The sequence below is a fragment of the Aedes aegypti genome, chromosome 1 (assembly GCF_002204515.2).
Source record: "Aedes aegypti strain LVP_AGWG chromosome 1, AaegL5.0 Primary Assembly, whole genome shotgun sequence".
Classification (NCBI taxonomy): domain Eukaryota; kingdom Metazoa; phylum Arthropoda; class Insecta; order Diptera; family Culicidae; genus Aedes; species Aedes aegypti.
In genome coordinates, this window is record NC_035107.1 from 219,335,976 (window position 1) to 219,356,548 (window position 20,573).

The 20,573-nt window shown below is 39.3% G+C and overlaps 1 protein-coding gene across 9 annotated transcripts in view; it reads left to right on the forward strand.

Moving 5' to 3' along the window:
- The window catches only part of LOC5578520 (polypyrimidine tract-binding protein 2), a 1,002,030-nt gene that overhangs the window by 361,539 nt on the left and 619,918 nt on the right, over window positions 1-20,573 (forward strand). For 5 of the 9 annotated variants that reach the window (XM_021857609.1, XM_021857608.1, XM_021857607.1 and 2 more), the window contains one exon: window positions 288-485. The exons of the other annotated variants lie outside the window; for them this stretch is intronic. In XM_021857609.1, coding sequence (XP_021713301.1) covers window positions 465-485 — 21 coding nt within the window. In that variant the 5' untranslated portion in view covers window positions 288-464. The remainder of the gene's footprint in view (window positions 1-287; window positions 486-20,573) is intronic. 9 annotated transcript variants of the gene reach the window in all.

Genomic DNA, 20,573 nt, shown 5'->3' on the forward strand with positions numbered 1-20,573 from the left:
CCACTTCCGTACCATCGAAGCTCTCGGATTCGCTGTCAGTTGAACCGGAAACGAACGCAAACAGGATTTATTTCCACCGACTTGACTCGAACCGAAGTTTCCACATTAGTTTCGTTGGGTTGAATGTGAGAGGGCGGGTGGCGTATATCATGCCACAGTTGATCTGGGCGAAAAATAGAAACTAAATTGAAAGACATTTGCCAACCCTTCATCCCTATTTTTTTCCAACGTCGTAGCATAGTTGTTGTCTAATTTTGAACTTTGTTTTTGCTCTTTCTCGTTTGCAGGTAAGAATTCATCACACGCAATCGCCGTCCGTTCATCTTCTCATCTCGAAGTAGTGCACTAACGCGGGTCGTTTGTGAAATAGTGTCAGAGTAGATTGGCAATTTTTGCAACAGTTTCACAGTTGAGTTTTTCTCGGCTGTCTCCGGTACAAAACAAGTGCCATTTTTCCTCGCAAAATGAAGACTGAATATCTGGATGTAAGTATTGCTGGGAATTGTTTCTATGTTTGTGGAAAAGTTCGTTGGTGGCGGTGAATAATGTTGGTTTCGGTCTCTGATTTTCGGATCTAGTCCCTGGATCTCGAATCCATCAAGGATCAAGGGATCTAGTCTCTGGGTCTCAGATCCAGTCTCTGGATCTCAGATTCAGGCTCTGGATCTCGAATCCAGTTTGAGGAGCTCGAATTCAGTCTCTGGATCTCGAATCCAGTCTCTGGATCATAGATCCAGTCTCTGGATCTCGAATCTAGTTTTAGGAGCTCGAATTCAGTATCTGAATATCGAATCCAATCATTGGATCTCAGCTCCTTCTTCAGTTTCTGGATCTCGAATATAGTCTTTGGTCATCGTATCCAGTCTCTGGATCTCTTATCCAGTCCTTGGATTCCGAATCCTGTCTCTGGATCTCAGATCCAGTCTTTAGATTTCAAATCTAGTCTCTGTATCTGGAATCCAATTTTTAAATAAATTTCTCTGGACATGGACGATTCCAGTCTCTCTGAATCTCTAATCCAGTCTCTGAATCTAATATCCAGACTCCGAAAATTTTACGAAGCCTTTGGCTGTTCTTCAGCAAGATTTTAACGCAAAATACCCCACGTACCGGACCGTAACATTGCACTATGGTCCAGGAATCAGTTTTACGCGGAAAGATGCATTTTGAGCTTTAGAATGAAACATTAGACAAAAACGGTCTTCTACAAAGTTGTTTGTATTAGTAGAGCCCTTTGTTTGGTGTTATTGAAAATTAGGGTGGACCACATTTTCATAGAAATTGTGTAACTAACTTTCTTATTTGTAGAAATTATATTATACATGCTTCAGCAAAGTTATAGACCATTCAATTTCAAGCAACTTTGCCAAAAAAAGTTTTTTTGTATCTCTTAAATTGACCGATTTAGAGCTTTTTTCCTGCAGTGACATAGGGTGGTCCGAACAAAACTGATTTTCTGGCTCTAGAGTTTTCAATTCAAATTTCTCATCAAAGTAGTCTATGAAACACTTTTAGAGCTTTGAAAAATGCGTAATTTGGTGAGTGAACAAACTCGCTATCTCTTTCCGTTTAGGAGTTATTGTTGTTTTTCTCTCAAAAACATGCCTACTTTGATTGTGAATATCTCTGATTAGGGCAAACATAAAAAATATCTTTTGACGGCATTCAAAAGACAAAATAAAATTGTGTATTATATCAAAAAATTACAGATGTGTTATTTTTGTAACTCTAATAAAACGTCTTGAAAGTCAAATATTTTTTATCACAAAAACTTTAATAACTTTTGAACTAAAAAAGATATCAACAATATTTTTGCATGAACATTTGCGTTTTGTTAAGTTCTAAAAGTCGTTCATAGACGACTTTGACGAGAAAATAATATTAAAAATACTAGAGTTGAAAAACTTATTTTTGTTGGACCACCCTGCGATGATTGGGAAAAAATGCTCTAGATTGGTCAAATTTTGAGCTACATAAAAACTTTTTTTGGCAAAATTGATCAAAATTTCAAGTTCTACCGCTTTGTCTAAGAGCATATACCAGTATTTTTGCAAATAAAAAAGTTGATTATATGATATGTGTGATATTGTGGACCACCCTAGTTTCAAATGACACAGTATGAAAGCTTACGTTTTTAGAAACAATTTTGTAGAAGATCATTTTTGTCTAAAATTTCATTTTCATGCTCAAAATGCAAAATAATAAAGAAATAAGTACTATGAAAATCTTCAAAACAGTTTTAGAGCCCTATCTATCTTATTTCAGATTTCTCGTCAAAGCGGTCTATGAGCGACTTTAAGAACTTAACAAAACGCAAATTTTCATGCAAAAATATTGATGATATCTATTTTAGTTCAAAAGTTATTAAAGTTTTTCTGCTTAAAATCCTTTGTTTTTCAAGGCATTTTATTAGAGTTACAAAAATAACACATCTGTAATTTTTTGAAAAAATACACAATTTTATTTTGTCTTTTGAATGCCGTCAAAAGATATTTTTTATGTTTGCCCCAATCAGAGATATTCACAATCAAAGTAGGCATGTTTTTGAGAGAAAAACAACAATAACTCCTAAACGGAAGGAGATAGCGAGTTTCTCCACTCATCAAATTACGCATTTTTCAAAGCTCTAAAAGTGTTTCATAGACTACTTTGATGAGAAATTTGAATTGAAAACTCTAGAGCCAGAAAACCAGTTTCGTTCGGACCACCCTATGTCACGGCAGGAAAAAAGCTCTAAATCGGTCAATTTAAGAGATACAAAAAAATTTTTTTTGGCAAAGTTGCTTGAAATTGAATGGTCTATAACTTTGCTGAAGCATGTATAATATAATTTCTACAAATAAGAAAGTTATTTACACAATTTCTATGAAAATGTGGTCCACCCTAATTTTCAATAAAACCAAACAAAGGGCTTAACTAATACAAACAACTTTGTAGAAGACCGTTTTTATCTAATGCTTCATTCTAAAGCTCAAAATGCATCTTTCCGCGTAAAACTGATTCCTGGACCACTGTGCATTGTCACAAAAATTTATCAAATATTTGAGGAAGGTCTTATTGAAAATTTATCCTCCTCTGATCCGGATTCAAAGGGACCATCTTTTTTCTTTCCTGTCCCCATTTAAACAATTCACCTTTCAGTCATACCTTTCCGTGAAAGTAACACCCTCAACTTTGGTTCGGGACGAGCCCGACTGGCGAACCGGTACTATATGTATGGGTTATTAAATTATGTAAATAAGATTTTCGACTAGAGCACCATCCTCTTCGTCCGCGCGAGAGACACTTTATGATGGGACCACCACTTCTTTAAACTCGCCGGGGTTTTTTACGTACCCAGTAGCAGTGAGTTATCTTGTGTAAATTGACTTTTCTTTTCCCGGTATCGTTAGCTCGTTCAGTTCCCAAGAAAATAGAAAAATAGCCCAAATAGGTGATAAAACAAATGGAAATTAATATACAAATTTTGTCGTCGGCTCCCCGGACTTTGTTTCGCACCCTATTGAAAGAGAGAGCAGGCAAGACGAAAAGAAATTCGCCGAATAATGGTTTACGACGGGGCACCCTTCGTAGAAATTATTTCGAAACAGAAATTAAAGAATAAATAGCCTCAGTAACAAAAGCGACAACGGGCGCCCAGCTAAAGTTTCGTGTCCTTTTGGACTAGCTCTGCCACCGCCATTAGCAACAGAAGGATCTCAAGAGGATCGACTACGACGACGTTGGAAAGTAATAACAATAATTGGAATAATAAATTTAGAAAATTTAAATCAATTCCGCCCTTTTGGAGCAATTTTCTCTGCCGTCCGCGTCCTACTGGTGGAATGGACTGGATTTTGAGATAAGGACGAAAAATTGCTTGGTTGGTTGGTTATAATGATCAGGGAAAATCGAAGAAAAGATGTGGTCTGCTGAATTTTGCTTGAAATATTCCAAGAAACTATATTTCGGAGATTTAAAAATATTACTATAGGCATTTGCAGAGCGTTCCACCAGAAAACTAGAAATCGTTAAAAAAAGAACATGGAAACTTTGCAAGGGAAAGCTGGAAAGCTCGAATACATAACTACAACTTTAGAGCTTTCGAATACATACCTTTTTTCTATCTCTATTAACGAGAGATTAATTTTTTAGCCCTGGGCATCTCGGGATCAACGGTTTTACTTCCTAAGGAAGTCGTCACTGAAATGTTTAGTGACTATCTCGGGGATAGGATTCGATCCCATTTCCTCGACGTAAGAGGTGTACCACTACACCAGGTCCGTCCCCTAATACATAGCTACAGATTAACTGCTTTCCAGACGAAAACTGGAAGCTGGAAAGCTTTCCCTCAGAAAGCTGGGAAGCTTTTCCTCAGAAAGTCATGAAGCTTTCCCTCAGAAAGCTGAAAAGCCTTCCCTCAGAAAGCTGGGAAGCTTTTCTTTCAGAAAGCTGGGAAGCTTTCCCTCAGAAGCTGAGAAACTTTCCCTCAGAAAGCTGAAAAGCTTGCTCTCAGAAAGCAGTAAAGTTTTCCTTCAGAAAGCTGGGAAGCTTTTCCTCAGAAAGCTGGGAAGCTTTTCCTCAGAAAGCTAGGAAGCTTTCCCTCAGAAAACTTGGAAGCTTTCTCTCAAAAAGCTAGGAAACTTTCTCTCAAAGAGCTGGGAAGCTTCTCCTTAAAAAACCGAGAAGCTTTCCCTCAGAAAGCTGGAAAGATTTCCCTCAGAAACTGAGAAACTTTCCCTGAGAAAGCTGGAAATCTTTCCCTCAAAAACTGAGAACCTTTCCCTCAGAAAGCTGGGAAGCTTTCTCTCAGAAATCTGGGAAGCTTTCTCTCAGAAAGCTGGAAAGTTTTCTCTCAGAAAGCTGGAAAGTTTTCTCTCAGAAAGCTGGGAAGCTTTCTCTCAGAACGCTAGGATGCTTTCTCTCAGAAAGCTGGGAAGCTTTCTCTCAGAAAGCTGGGAAGCTTTTTCTCAGAAAGCTGGGAAGTTTTCTCTCAGCAAGCTGGAAAGCGCCCCTCAGCAAGCTGGAAAGCTTTCCCTCAGAAAGCTGGGAAGCTTTCCCTCAGAAAGCTGGGAAGCTTTCCTTCAGAAAGCTGGGAAGCTTTCCCTCAGCAAGCTGGGAAGCTTTCCCTCAGAAAGCTAGGAAGCTTTCCCTCAGAAAGCTGGGAAGCTTTCTCTCAGAAAGCTGGGAAGCTTTCTCTCAGAAAGCTGGGAAGCTTTCTCTCAGAAAGCTGGGAAGCTTTCTCTCAGAAAGCTGGGAAGCTTTCTCTCAGAAAGCTGGGAAGCTTTCCCTCAGAAAGCTGGGAAGCTTTCTCTCAGAAAGCGGGGAAGCTTTCTCTCAGAAAGCGGGGAAGCTTTCTCTCAGAAAGCTGGGAAGCTTTCTCTCAGAAAGCTAGGAAGCTTTCTCTCAGAAAGCTGGGAAGCTTTCTCTCAGAAAACTGGGAAGCTTTCTCTCAGAAACTTCCCTACTTCTGCTCAAGCTGGGAGGAAAGAAAATGAAGCAGAAGCTGGAAAGCTTCTCAAGTAGAAGCTGGAGAGCATCTCAAGCAGAAAATGGAAAGGTTCTAAAAACAGAAGCTGGAAAACTTCTAAAACAGAATCTGGAAAGCTTCTAAAAACAGAAGCTGGAAAACTTCTAAAACAGAATCTGGAAAGCTTCTCAAGCAGAATCTGGAAAGCTTCTCAAGCAGAAGCTGGAAAACTTCTCAAACAGAACCAGGAAAGCTTCGCAAGCAGAAGCTGAAAAGTTTCGCAAGCAGAAGCTGAAAATCTTCTCAAGCAGAAGCTGGAAAACTTCTCAAGCAGAAGCTGGAAAGCTTCTCAAGCAGAAGCTAAAAATCTTCTCAAGCAGAATCTGGAAAGCTTCTCAAGCAGAAGCTGGAAAACTTCTCAAGCAGAAGCTGGAAAGTTTCTCAAGCAGAAGCTGGTAAGCTTCTCAAGCAGAAGCTGAAAAGCTTCTCAAGCAGAAGCTTAAAAGCTTCTCAAGCAGAAGCTGGAGAGCTTCTCATGCAGAAGCTGGAAAGTTTCTCAATCAGAAGCTGGTAAGCCTCTCAAGCAGAAGCTAAAAAGCTTCTCAAGCAGAAGCTGAAAATTTTCTCAAGCAGAAGCTAAAAAGCTTCTCAAGCAGAAGCTGAAAATTTTCTCAAGCAAAATCTGGAAAGCTTCTCAAGCAGAAGCTGGATAGTTTCTCAAGCAGAAGCTGGAAAGCTTCTCAAGCAGAAGCTGAAAATGCAAAAGCTGGAAAGTTTCTCAAGCAGAATCTGGAAAATTTCTCAAGCAGAATCTGGAAAGCTTCTCAAACAGAAGCAGAAACTCTTCTCAAGCAGAAGCTGGAAAGCTTTTCAAGCAGAAGCTGGAAAGTTTCTTAAGCAGAAGCTGGAGAGCGTCTCAAGCAGAAGCTGAAAAGCTTCTCAAGCAGAAGCTGGAAAGTTTCTCAAGCAGAAGCTGGAAAGCTTGTCAAGCAGAAGCTGAAAAGCTTCTCAAGCAGAAGCTTAAAAGCTTCTCAAGCAGAAGCTGGAAAGCTTCTCATGCAGAAGCTGGAAAGTTTCTCAAGCAGAAGCTGGTAAGCTTCTCAAGCAGAAGCTGAAAATTTTCTCAAGCAGAAGCTAAAAAGCTTCTCAAGCAGAAGCTGAAAATTTTCTCAAGCAAAATCTGGAAAGCTTCTCAAGCAGAAGCTGGATAGTTTCTCAAGCAGAAGCAGGAAAGCTCGTCAAGCAGAAGCTGAAAATGCAAAAGCTGGAAAGTTTCTCAAGCAGAAGCTTGAAAGCTTCTTAAGCAGAAGCTGGAAAGCTTCTCAAGCAGAAGCTGGAAAGCTTCTCAAGCAGAAGCTGGAAAGCTTCTCAAGCAGAAGCTGAAAAGCTTCTCAAGCAGAAGCTGGAAAGCTTCTCATGCAGAAGCTGGAAAGTTTCTCAAGCAGAAGCAGGAAAGCTCGTCAAGCAGAAGCTGGAGAGCTTCTCATGCAGAAGCTGGAAAACTTCTCAAGCAGAAGCTGGAAAGCTTCTCAAGCAGAATCTGGAAAATTTCTCAAGCAGAATCTGGAAAGCTTCTCAAACAGAAGCAGAAAAGCTTCTCAAGCAGAAGCTGGAAAGCTTTTCAAGCAGAAGCTGGAAAGTTTTTTAAGCAGAAGCTGGAGAGCTTCTCAAGCAGAAGCTGAAAAGCTTCTTAAGCAGAAGCTGGAAAGCTTCTCAAGCAGAAGCTGGAAAGCTTCTCAAGCAGAAGCTGGAAAGCTTCTCAAGCAGAAGCTGAAAAGCTTCTCAAGCAGAAGCTGGAAAGCTTCTCATGCAGAAGCTGGAAAATTTCTCAAGCAGAAGCAGGAAAGCTCGTCAAGCAGAAGCTGGAGAGCTTCTCATGCAGAAGCTGGAAAACTTCTCAAGCAGAAGCTGGAAAGCTTCTCAAACAGAAGCAGAATCTGGAAAGCTTTCAAGCAGAAGCTGGAAAGTTTCTCAAGCAGAATCTGGAAAACTACTCAAGCAGAAGCTGGAAAGCTTTTCAAGCAGAAGCTGGTAAGCTTCTCAAGCAGAAGCTGAAAATTTTCTCAAGCAGAAGCTAAAAAGCTTCTCAAGCAGAAGCTGAAAATTTTCTCAAGCAAAATCTGGAAAGCTTCTCAAGCAGAAGCTGGATAGTTTCTCAAGCAGAAGCAGGAAAGCTCGTCAAGCAGAAGCTGAAAATGCAAAAGCTGGAAAGTTTCTCAAGCAGAAGCTTGAAAGCTTCTTAAGCAGAAGCTGGAAAGCTTCTCAAGCAGAAGCTGGAAAGCTTCTCAAGCAGAAGCTGGAAAGCTTCTCAAGCAGAAGCTGAAAAGCTTCTCAAGCAGAAGCTGGAAAGCTTCTCATGCAGAAGCTGGAAAGTTTCTCAAGCAGAAGCAGGAAAGCTCGTCAAGCAGAAGCTGGAGAGCTTCTCATGCAGAAGCTGGAAAACTTCTCAAGCAGAAGCTGGAAAGCTTCTCAAGCAGAATCTGGAAAATTTCTCAAGCAGAATCTGGAAAGCTTCTCAAACAGAAGCAGAAAAGCTTCTCAAGCAGAAGCTGGAAAGCTTTTCAAGCAGAAGCTGGAAAGTTTTTTAAGCAGAAGCTGGAGAGCTTCTCAAGCAGAAGCTGAAAAGCTTCTTAAGCAGAAGCTGGAAAGCTTCTCAAGCAGAAGCTGGAAAGCTTCTCAAGCAGAAGCTGGAAAGCTTCTCAAGCAGAAGCTGAAAAGCTTCTCAAGCAGAAGCTGGAAAGCTTCTCATGCAGAAGCTGGAAAATTTCTCAAGCAGAAGCAGGAAAGCTCGTCAAGCAGAAGCTGGAGAGCTTCTCATGCAGAAGCTGGAAAACTTCTCAAGCAGAAGCTGGAAAGCTTCTCAAACAGAAGCAGAATCTGGAAAGCTTTCAAGCAGAAGCTGGAAAGTTTCTCAAGCAGAATCTGGAAAACTACTCAAGCAGAAGCTGGAAAGCTTTTCAAGCAGAAGCTGGTAAGCTTCTCAAGCAGAAGCTGAAAATTTTCTCAAGCAGAAGCTAAAAAGCTTCTCAAGCAGAAGCTGAAAATTTTCTCAAGCAAAATCTGGAAAGCTTCTCAAGCAGAAGCTGGATAGTTTCTCAAGCAGAAGCAGGAAAGCTCGTCAAGCAGAAGCTGAAAATGCAAAAGCTGGAAAGTTTCTCAAGCAGAAGCTTGAAAGCTTCTTAAGCAGAAGCTGGAAAGCTTCTCAAGCAGAAGCTGGAAAGCTTCTCAAGCAGAAGCTGGAAAGCTTCTCAAGCAGAAGCTGAAAAGCTTCTCAAGCAGAAGCTGGAAAGCTTCTCATGCAGAAGCTGGAAAGTTTCTCAAGCAGAAGCAGGAAAGCTCGTCAAGCAGAAGCTGGAGAGCTTCTCATGCAGAAGCTGGAAAACTTCTCAAGCAGAAGCTGGAAAGCTTCTCAAGCAGAATCTGGAAAATTTCTCAAGCAGAATCTGGAAAGCTTCTCAAACAGAAGCAGAAAAGCTTCTCAAGCAGAAGCTGGAAAGCTTTTCAAGCAGAAGCTGGAAAGTTTTTTAAGCAGAAGCTGGAGAGCTTCTCAAGCAGAAGCTGAAAAGCTTCTTAAGCAGAAGCTGGAAAGCTTCTCAAGCAGAAGCTGGAAAGTTTCTCAAGCAGAAGCTGGAAAGCTTCTCAAGCAGAAGCTGAAAAGCTTCTCAAGCAGAAGCTGGAAAGCTTCTCATGCAGAAGCTGGAAAGTTTCTCAAGCAGAAGCAGGAAAGCTCGTCAAGCAGAAGCTGGAGAGCTTCTCATGCAGAAGCTGGAAAACTTCTCAAGCAGAAGCTGGAAAGCTTCTCAAGCAGAATCTGGAAAATTTCTCAAGCAGAATCTGGAAAGCTTCTCAAACAGAAGCAGAAAAGCTTCTCAAGCAGAAGCTGGAAAGCTTTTCAAGCAGAAGCTGGAAAGTTTTTTAAGCAGAAGCTGGAGAGCTTCTCAAGCAGAAGCTGAAAAGCTTCTTAAGCAGAAGCTGGAAAGCTTCTCAAGCAGAAGCTGGAAAGCTTCTCAAGCAGAAGCTGAAAAGCTTCTCAAGCAGAAGCTGGAAAGCTTCTCATGCAGAAGCTGGAAAGTTTCTCAAGCAGAAGCAGGAAAGCTCGTCAAGCAGAAGCTGGAGAGCTTCTCATGCAGAAGCTGGAAAGCTTTTCAAGCAGAAGCTGGAAAGTTTCTCAAGCAGAATCTGGAAAGTTTCTCAAGCAGAAGCAGGAAAGCTCGTCAAGCAGAAGCTGGAAAGCTTCTCAAGCATAACCAGAAAAGCTGCTCAAGCTAAAGCTGGAAAATTTTTTAGGTTGAAGCTGGAAAGCTTTCAAGCAGAAGCTGGAAAGTTTCTCAAGCAGAATCTGGAAAGCTTCTCAAGCAGAAGCTGGAAAGTTTCTCAAGCAGAATCTGGAAAACTTCTCAAGCAGAAGCTGGAAAGCTTCTCAAACAGAAGCAGAATCTGGAAAACTTCTCAAGCAGAAGCTGGAAAGCTTCTCAAACAGAAGCAGAATCTGGAAAACTTCTCAAGCAGAAGCTGGAAAGCTTCTCAAACAGAAGCAGAATCTGGAAAACTTCTCAAGCAGAAGCTGGAAAGCTCGTCAAGCAGAAGCTGGAAAGCTTCTCAAGCAGAACCAGCAAAGCTGCTCAAGCTAAAGCTGGAAAGCTTTTTAGGTTGAAGCTGGAAAGCTTTCAAGCAGAAGCTGGAAAGTTTCTCAAACAGAAGCAGAATCTGGAAAACTTCTCAAGCAGAAGCTGGAAAGCTTCTCAAGCAAAAGTAGGAATCTTTTTGAACGGTTTTCCAGGAGCTTGGAAGTTTCTTTAGTATAAGGAGAGAAGCTTCTATAACAATAGAAGAGAGCTTCTTTAAATATTGTTTTTTTTTTGTAAGATTTCTTTACTCCAGGGAATTGTAAATGCGTTCAATTTAAAACCTAGCCGTCAGCTGGTGTCCCTTCGTATCCCTTTTCCCTCACGACTTCCTCATCCTTTTCCATCCATGGGACGAACCGGTTTAAAAATCAATTAAAAATGCTAACGACCGCAGCTTAACTTTTCAGTTTCCTAGAGCAGTACAACTGCCGTCAGCTACAATCAAATCACGTCCTCCAGGGAATAAGAACTCAATCAGAAGTCTTCTCCCGTTTGTCGTTGGTAGTAATCAAATTATGCTAAATTGTTTCCCTTGCCACCGAGAGAGAACCTTTCCGGCACTAATTTACTGCATCTAATCAGGGCTTAATTATAGTTGGTCCTCGAAATCGGTCCAACTGACTTCCGTTGTCATCATCCCCCCGGATCGGACGGTCATCGTTGATCACACCTCTAAAAATACTTATGACGACGGGAACAACGGCCAATCAATGACTAATTCTTCTAAGACAAATGCAAAAGTAATTGATGCACCTGTTGCACCCACAGTGGCAAATCGATTAGTTGTAAGTCATCCGCATCACTTCGTGACCGGCATTATTCGGAAGCGCATCAAGTACCTTTTGCTGCAGTTGTCGACGAGTGGCGATACCTAAATAAAGATTATCATGATTAACATTTTCAATATTGGAACACAACAAAGCTGAATGGTTGGTAGAGACGGCCGAACACGTTTCGGTTCCGGCTCGCTTCTCGGTTTGTAAACAAATGCAAATGCACGAATGATTATTTTTTCTCTCTATGTAACTCACTGAGTGAAGGTGATGTCATACCGAGTCCCCGGTTCGGTCGATGACCAACTGCATTGTTCGAAAGTAATTTGAATTCGTTTGTTGGGATGACTTTTAACAATTCAGCAAGTACAATTGTAATAATTTAGATTTGACGTTTCGATGGTTGACCCTGAAGAAGGTCACATTTTTCAGAGTCGAAACGTTGCATAATGGTGCAAAAGGCTCTTAATGCAAAACTTTTCCTAAATTTGATTTCTGGAACGCTGTGCGTTGGAACTTCATGAAATGACGTAGTTCGCATGAAGACGTTTCACAAAAAGCCGTTTGGCATAAGGACATAATGGACGTTTCACATAAAGTCGCTCTCTACAAGTACAGGTAGCCTTCGTGGAAGCTACATTATCCATTTCCAAAACATTTTCACTCAGATATCTCTGTCGTTATCTAAAAAAAGTGTAATTCTCAAATGAATTGGCACTCAATGAATATATCAATAAAATTCCCTATCGCGGCAAAGTTCCTCACAATAGAATGATGTTTCTCCCCTCTCGCAGTGCAATTGTGACCTGAATTTCTCTCCATAGTGTTGTTCGCCGTCATCGCAATGAATAGGCACTTCCTTTCCCTATCAATTTGTTGGCATCCTGCGAGGGTTTCCTCTGCTCCCGTTGAAAACAGAAACGGCATCCTCTGTTGTCGCGAGGATTTTTTTTATTATCACTAGAATATGATGGCAGTGGTGTTTATATGAAGTTCATAATATCAATTCAACTTCGCAGGTGGCGGAATCCCTGGTAGAGGTATTGTTTGTATTTCAATATGTCGATGAAAGACAGCAGTCTAGTTGATTGATGTTATCTGCATGTTGGAAGTTAAATTGCATAGCTGTTGGATAGAAGAGATAACCGTAATTGAGTATCTAGAATTTCAAGTAATCTATTCTTCAAATGAATTCATTAATATGGAGAAGTTTATTACAAACTGAGTTGTTACCTAGAAAAGATTCTAATAGAATCTGAACAACTTTATCTTATAAAACATGTTTTACTTTTTAAACAAGAATATTCAACCAGATTCAACTTAAACAAACTGTCTTTAAGATTTTTTTGCAAGATGTGAATTAAATTACTTCAGGAATCTGGAGGAGATTCCGTCATCAATCCTTCAAGAATTCGAAAAAAAATTACTGAAGTATCTCGAGAAAATTCCTCATGGTGTAGATTTCTCTAACCATCTATGAAGGATGCATTCAACAATTCAAAGGAAAATCTTTTAAAATAATTGTATCAGGAATTTGAAAAAAAAATATCCTACTGGAAAATTTCACCGTCAATTTGGAAGAGATTACTCCGGAATTCTGAAGGAGATTCCCCAACAAATCAAGTGGAGATTCCTAAAGAAATCAGGAGATGATTCTTCTAGGAGGGAGAAGATTCTGGTAAAGAATCTTTCAGAAATTTACAGGAGTTTCCTTCTGGAATTCGCAGGAAACTTCTCAAGGAATATGGAGGAGATTTCATCTGAAATGTGGAGATTTTTCTTGCAATCTACAGCAGATTTTTCTAGAAATGCTTGCTCCACGAGATTCCTTTAGCAGAAGCATGGAGGAAATTCCTTCAGGAATTTGGAGGAGATTTCTCAACGAATCTGGAAAAGATTTCTCCAGCAAACTGTAAAAGATTCTATCAGGTAGCTGAAAGAGATTCCTTCGGGTACCTGGAAGAAATTCCTCCAGGAATTTGTAAGAGATTGCCCCAGGAATCTGGAAGAGTTTCCTCCAGGAATCTAGAAGAGAATTTTCCAGGATCTGGAGGAGGTTCCTCCAGTAATCTGGAGGAGACTCCTCCAGGAATCTGGAAGAGATTCCTCCAAGAATCTAGAAGAGATTTCTCCTAGAATCTGGAAGAGATTCCTCCAGGAATCTGGAAGAGATTTCTCCAGAAATCTGGAAGAGATTCCTCCAGGAATCTAGAAGAGATTCCTCCAGGAATCTAGAAGAGATTCCTCCAGGAATCTGGAAGAGATTCCTTCAGGAATCTGAAAGAGATTCCTCTAAAAATCTGGAAAGTTTCCTCCAGGAATCTAGAGGAGATTCCTCCAAGAATCTGAAAGAGATTCCCCTTAGAATCTGGAAGAGATTTCTTCTAGAATCTGGAAAAGATTTCTCCTGGAATCTGGAAGAGATTCCTCCAGGAATCTGGAAGAGTTTTCTCCAGGAATCTGGAAGAAATTATTCCACGAATCTGGAAAAGATTTCTCCAGAAATTCGGAAGAGATTCCACCAGATATATAGAAGAGATTCCTCCAGGAATTTGGAAGAGATTCCTCCAGGAATCAGGAAGAGATTCCTCCAGTAATCAGGAAGAGATTCCTCCAATAATCAGGAAGAGATTCCTCCAGTAATCAGGAAGAGATTCCTCCAGGAATCTGGAAGAGATTCCTCCAGGAATCTGGAAGAGATTCCTCCAGTAATCAGGAAGAGATTCCTCCAGGAATCTAGAGGAGATTTCTCCAGAAATTCGGAAGCGATTCCACCAGATATATAGAAGAGATTCCTCCAGGAATTTGGAAGAGATTCCTCCAGGAATCTGGAAGAGTTTTCTCCAGGAATCTGGAAGAAATTATTCCACGAATCTGGAAAAGATTTCTCCAGAAATTCGGAAGCGATTCCACCAGATATATAGAAGAGATTCCTCCAGGAAATTGGAAGAGATTCCTCCAGTAATCAGGAAGAGATTCCTCCAGGAATCTGGAAGAGATTCCTCCAGGAATCTGGAAGAGATTCCTCCAGGAATCTGGAAGAGATTCCTCCAGGAATCTGGAAGAGATTCCTTCAGGAATCTGAAACAGATTACTCCAGGAATCAGGAAGAGATGCCTACAGGAATCTGGAAGAAATTCCTCCAGGAATCTGGAAGAGATTCCTCCAGGAATCTGGAAGAGATTCCCTCAGGAGTCTGGAAGAAATTCCTCCAGGAATCTGGAAGAGATTCCTCCAGGAATCTGGAAGATATTCCTCCAGGAATCTGGAAGGGATTGCTCTAGGAATCTGGAAGAAATTCCTGTAGGAATCTGGAAGAGATTCCTTCAAAAATCTGGAAGAGATTCCTCCAAGAATATGGAAGAGATTCCTCCAGGAATCTGGAAGAGATTCCTCCAGGAATCTGGAAGATATTCCTCCAGGAATCTGGAAGAGATCCCTCCAGGAATCTGGAAGAAATTCCTCCAGGAATCTGGAAGATATTCCTCCAGGAATCTGGAAGAGATTCCTCCAGGAATCTGGAAAAGATTCCTCTAGGAATATGGAAGAGATTCCTCCAGGAATCAGGAAGAGATTCCTCCAGGAATCTGGAAGAGATTTCCCAGGAATCTGGAAGAGATTCCTCCAGGAATCTGGAAGAGATTCCTCCAGGAATCTGGAAGAGATTCCTCCAGGAATCTGGAAGAGATTCCTCCAGGAATCTGGAAGAGATTCCTCCAGGAATCTGGAAGAGATTCCTCCAGAAATCTGAAAAAAATATCCCCATATCTGAAAGAAGATTTCCTCAGAAACCAGAAGAAGATTTTTTCTTCAGAAGAAAAATTTCTTCTAAAAAAGATTATTAATTAGATTATTATTTAAAAAAATATCCCCAGATATCTGAAAGAAGATTTCCTCAGAAACCAGAAGAAGATTTTTTCAGAAATCGTAAGAAGATTTCCTTAGAAATCTGAAGAAAATTTACTGAAAAACTTGACGAAGATTTCTTCTGAAATCTGAAAAAGAGTTCCTCGGAAATTTGAAGAAGATTTCTTCATAAATCTGAAAAGATTTTTTTCGGAAATCTGAAGAAGATTCCTTCGGAAAACTGAAGAAGATTTCCTCAGAAATCTGCAAAAGATTTTCTCAGATATCTGAAGAAGATTTCTCAGAAATCTGAAGAAGATTTTTTCAGAAATCTGAAAATGATTTCTTAAGAAATCTGAAGAAGATTTCTTCAGAAAACTAAAGATGATTTCTTCAGAAATCTGAAGATGATTTCTTCAGAAATCTGAAGATGATTTCTTCAGAAATCTGAAAAAGATTTCTTCAGAAATCTGAAAAAGATTTCTTCTTCAGAAGAAAAATTTCTTCTGAAGAAGATTTTTTCAGAAATCTGAAAAAGATTTCCTCAAAAATGTGAAGAAAATTTCTTAAGAAATCTGATAAAGATTTCCTTGTTGGAATAGTTCAGGTTTCCAATCAATACCCGTTCAAATTCCGACAGGAATTTCTCCTAGACTTTTTAACTGATATAAAAATTAACTGTTTTTGATAATGACTGGAAGCGTTTTTTTCGACTATTCGGTATGTTTTCCGATTTGCTATTATTGTTGCAATCTGCAAGCAGATCAAATTTCAGCTTTCCATCACCCGAATTTCAAAAACCTTTCGCTTTCGGCCTGTAACCTTCGCGTGCTGAATCAATTTTCAAGCCCATGCCTCGTGCACACATTTGGTCAGATCGCATTGCATTAAATCTGTCGAACGCCGGGTTTCCGAATTCCCAAGCCTTCTCCCACCAGTCGCCCCAACGCTAATTAAAAAATATCAAACCGCACATCCCAAATCGGTGCTGCTGATGAAAGAAAAATACCGCGGAAAAGTTCCTTTTCCCGTTCTACAGTATGGTACATAAGAAAATGCGAAAATTTTACGAACTTAAATCTACCACTTACCAGCGTATTTTTTTTTTTCGGAAGTGAATGTAGTTTCTGATTACTGTACTTACATTACTTCCCCATGTAGGAAAATGTTCGTCATATTTTTTACTGACCTAAAGTATTCCGGCAAAACTCCGAAATTATGAGGGGCCTCTGTCAGGGATTATTCTGAACAGCTATCAATATGGGAATGGCTATGGGATTGTTTTTCCAAACATTCTTTCCATAATCTCTCAGAGGTTTCATCTAGTTATTCTAGTTTTTTTTTTCGGATCCAGGGGTTATACAAGGGATTCTACCAGAAATTATTCCTGGGATTCTAGCAGGAATTTCAACAATAATTTCTTTAGAAATTTATCTACAGATTCATCCATAAATTCCTCAGGGGATAATCCTTCGGACATCTTTAGGAATTCATGCAGGCATTCTTCCAGAGATTCCTTCGAAATTCAAACCAAAAAGATATTTGAAGAGAGAAGAATCCTCTCTGGATTCTGAGAAGAATGCTATCTGGATTCTGAGAAGAATCCTTTCTGGAGGATTTCTTTAAGAGGATCCACTCTTGATTCTACAAAGAAACCTCTCTAGATTTTGTAAAGTATCTTCTCTGGATTATGCGAATTCTCTCTGAATTGTGGGGAGATTCCTCTCTGGATGGTGCGATGATTCCTGTTTAGATGCTGAGAAAAATCCTCTCAGTATTCTAAAGGAGAATATTCTGAAGCTTCTGAGTTGAATCCTCCCAGCATTTTGAGGAGGATCCTCTCTGAATTTTGAGTAGGAAATCGTCTTAGGATTCTGAGGAAAATCCTCTCTAGATTTTGAGAAGAACCCTCTCTGGATTCTCTCAGGATGCTGAGAAGAATCATCTCAGGCTTCTAAGGGAGAATACTCTCAAGATGTTGAGGTGAATCCTCTCAGGATTTTGGTGAGGTTCCTCTCTAGGTTTTGAAAAGAGTCCTTCCTGGATTCTGAAGAGAATCCTATCTGGATTCTGAGAAGAACCCTCTCTGGATTGTGGATTCTTCTCTGGAGATTCCTCTCTTTATGGTTAGGAGATTCCTCTCAGGATTCTGAGAAGAATACTCTCAGGAATTTTGCGATAATACTCTCAGGGTTTTCAAGAAAATTATCCCAAGATTCTGAGGAAAATCTTCTGAGAATTCCCAAGAGAATGCCCTCAGGATTCCGAAGAATATTCTCTACGAATCACGAAGAGAATCCTCTCATGAGTCAGGTAAGAATCCTCCCAGGATTTAGATTACAATCCTCCCATGATTCTAAAGAGAATTATCTCAGGATTCTGACTAAAATCCGCTCAGGATTCTGCAAATAATCTTCTCATCAAATCGAATTTCCTAATATCTCTTTATTCTTAGCTCAATTAAAAACTTTGAAATAATTCATAATTATAATCCAAAAAGAAATATGCTAATGGAAATAGCTTACAGCTGCTCAATCACAAATGGATGATCAAGTTGGTGAGCCCGTTTCATGCTTTTATTTCAAATGTACAATGTATTAAGAAACGTGTTATTATCATGACAACGGTCGAATGTTACTTTAATAAATTGATTCAACAAAATATGAACAGTTCGTCATTATAAGTGTCGACATTTGGTCGAATGACGTTTGGTCGAATGACATTTGGTCGAATGACATTTGGTCGAATGGCTTGACTGTTAAATCGTTTGGTTTAAATGATTTGGAAACAAACATAATCTGTTGCACAATTAATGAACATTGGGTCTTAGGTTTGTTTTGGGTGATGGGTAGACAAACTTTTCATCAGAAGTCAATAACGAATCATTCTTAAGTATAATTATTATTTACGTTTTACAACGAGGTTAGTATCCATATAGGATGAATTATTCTTGTCAGTGTTCATTTTGTAGTAGTTCAAAGGTAATTGTGTCAAATGCCATAAAACTATTATTTTCATGTTCATCGTATTATTGAGCTTTTTTGAATTTTCTTACATATAGTACTCTATTTAGTGCTAAATGTTGGAAGTATAATGATCTGTTGAATTTATTACTCTTTCAAAATATCATATTTTTTTTGGAAAAAAAGCCTCCTTAATGTTTTATTTTTTATTTTTATTGAAATATTAAGTTCAATTGCAAAATTTATTATTCTTTAAAAATTTCATCGTTCTTTATATTAAACTGCTGACCCACTTTTAGTGTGAGAGCGTGGAACTTTTATTAAGTATCAAGTATTAGAGCGAACTTTGTCATCTCAAATTGTCAGCATATACTTCCATATGTAGAATATGAGGGGCCAGTTTTGATGGTCAAGCCATTCAGGAAACGCTTCGACGAAGTACATCAAAAATTCGGCAAGAAAGATACATTTTGCTTATCAGAGTGAATCATTTAATGTGACTTCCATCTAAATTACATTCCTTGGGCATGTAGCTTTTATGACGCTGTCGATGACGTCGACTGATAATTAATTTCATCCAAAATAATCAAACTAGAGAAGAGCTTTTATCCCGTGATCGCGTGACGTGAGGCGAGTCGACAGTTTACCCTCTTTATTTTTTTTTTTAAATCAGCTGGTCGCAATTCATCTGATTCGAAAAATGAGCCTGAATGAGAAAAATTACATCAAGTTAAGTCAAAAATGCAAGGATTCAATCGATTTTGTGAGGAATTCAAAGTGAGCAACTGGAACCTTAAAATATCATTCACCGCATTGATGTTTGGTCAATGAATTTCATCAACAGATTCACCAAAGCAGATTTCTTGAACTCTATCCTGTTGTTCTAGAACATGCAACCTCCAGTAATAGCATGGACCATATATGCATTTTTTTCACTGCTCCTACCACTGTCAAAATAGTACTCTGTACGACAATCTAAAATATCCCTATTCGACTAAATTTTCAAAGATTCCTCCAGGAATTCCTCTTGAAGTTAGTTCCAGGGATCCCATCAAGAATTATTCTAGGAATTGCATCACGAATGCTTTCAGACACTTAAGCAGGGATTCCTTTAAAAATTATCACCAGAAATTGAAGCATTTTACCAGGACTTTTTCCATTGATTTTTCCTTCCTATATTCCACCAGGACTCCCATCAAAAATTTCACCAAGAATTTCTGCAGCGATTCCTTCTACTATTTCTGAAGGAATCTGGGGATCTTCTAAAGATTTTTCCAATGCTTCTTTCAAGAATACCACCAAAAATTCCTTCAGAGATTTATTTTAAATAGGGAGCTGGATGCTATTCTTGGCACTTTTGATTCACTTCGGCAGTGAGGTTTTTTGAAAGCTACTGAGCTCATATTTGGCCACAATGTGTGTCGTATTGAAGTGCTTCTTATTGCAAAATTTCAGACAGTTCGACCGAGAAAAACCCCCCATGCCGAATCATGGGAGTGCTCAAGTAGCTCTGCACCCTATCCTTCAGCGATAACTTCAGGTATTCCTAAACAGATTCTTTCAGGATTCTTTTCCTGTGATTCCACCAGAATTTCTCCCAGAATTTCCTAGAGTTGCTCAAGGGATCCCAACCAATAAATTACTACAGAGGTTTTTTCGGAAAATCCCACCAGGAATTCCTCGTATCAAAAATCTTCCAGTGATCCTTCTAGTTATTTCCTTAAGAATTCCTCCCCAGAATCCTCCAGAAAATCTGGTAAACCTTAAGAGACCCTACAAACTATTTCTTCAGGAATTACTTTAAGTATCAAACAGAAATTCCTCCAAGTGAATCTATGACAAAAGGTCGAAAGACAAAAGGTCGAAAGGACAGAAGGTCGAAAGACAAAAGGTCGAAAGGACAAAAGGTCGAAGAACAAAAAAGAAGGGACAAAAGGTCGAAAATATTTTTTCAAAGAAGGAAAAATTTCCCACCATGCAAATCATTTTCGACCTTCTGTCCTTTCGACCTTTTGTCTTTCGACCTTTTGTCCTTTCGACGTTTTGTCTTTCGACCTTTTGTTCATAAACCCCTCCAAGTATGCTTAAAGGAATTTATCCATAAATTCCTTCAGGAATTTCTTTCAGTATTTCTTGCAGGAATTTATCAAAAGGATTCACCAAGAATTACCTCAATGAACCTTTGGAGAACTCCTTCAGGGATTGCTTTATAAGTTCTTCCAAAGATATATGTATTTAGAAGTTTCTTCAGAGAATTCTATGTAATTTTCTCCAGCAATTTCTATGGTGATTCCTCTAAGGATTTCTAAACAAACTGTTTCATGGATTTTTACAAAAATTTTCCCAAAAAATTTTCCAGGATTGACTTCAGGGATTCTAACTGGAAGCATCTAGTGAAATGTGTTGTTTAATCCTCTGAGGAAATATCAATGGTAAAATTTCTTAAAAAACTCCTCTCTCGAAAAAACTACTAGTGAAATAGATCGAGAAAATACTGGTGAAGCCTCAGAAAGAATTACTGGTGGAATCTTTATAGAAAATTATGTTGGAATCCCTTGAGAATTATTTGTGGGATCCTTGGAGAATACTTTGGCGGAATCCCTGGAGATTTTTTTCAACAATTTTTCGAAAGAAGGAGAAATCTTTGAATTCTTGGTAAAATCGCCGGTAAAAATTCAAAACGAGTTTATGTGGGGGTTGCAATGCTTGATGGAAATCCTAGCGCGGTTTTAAAGGAATTAGTGATGGAATTCTCGAAGGAATTGTTGGCGGAAAATTCCTCTTTCGAAGTGGATCTCCAATGAGTTTGCTCTCGCAAGAGAGCTCATTGATTAAGATTTCAGTGTGGGTCTACCAACACTGAATATGATGGTTTTCGCATTTTTAAAGGCCATACTGTAATGACCCCCGGAAA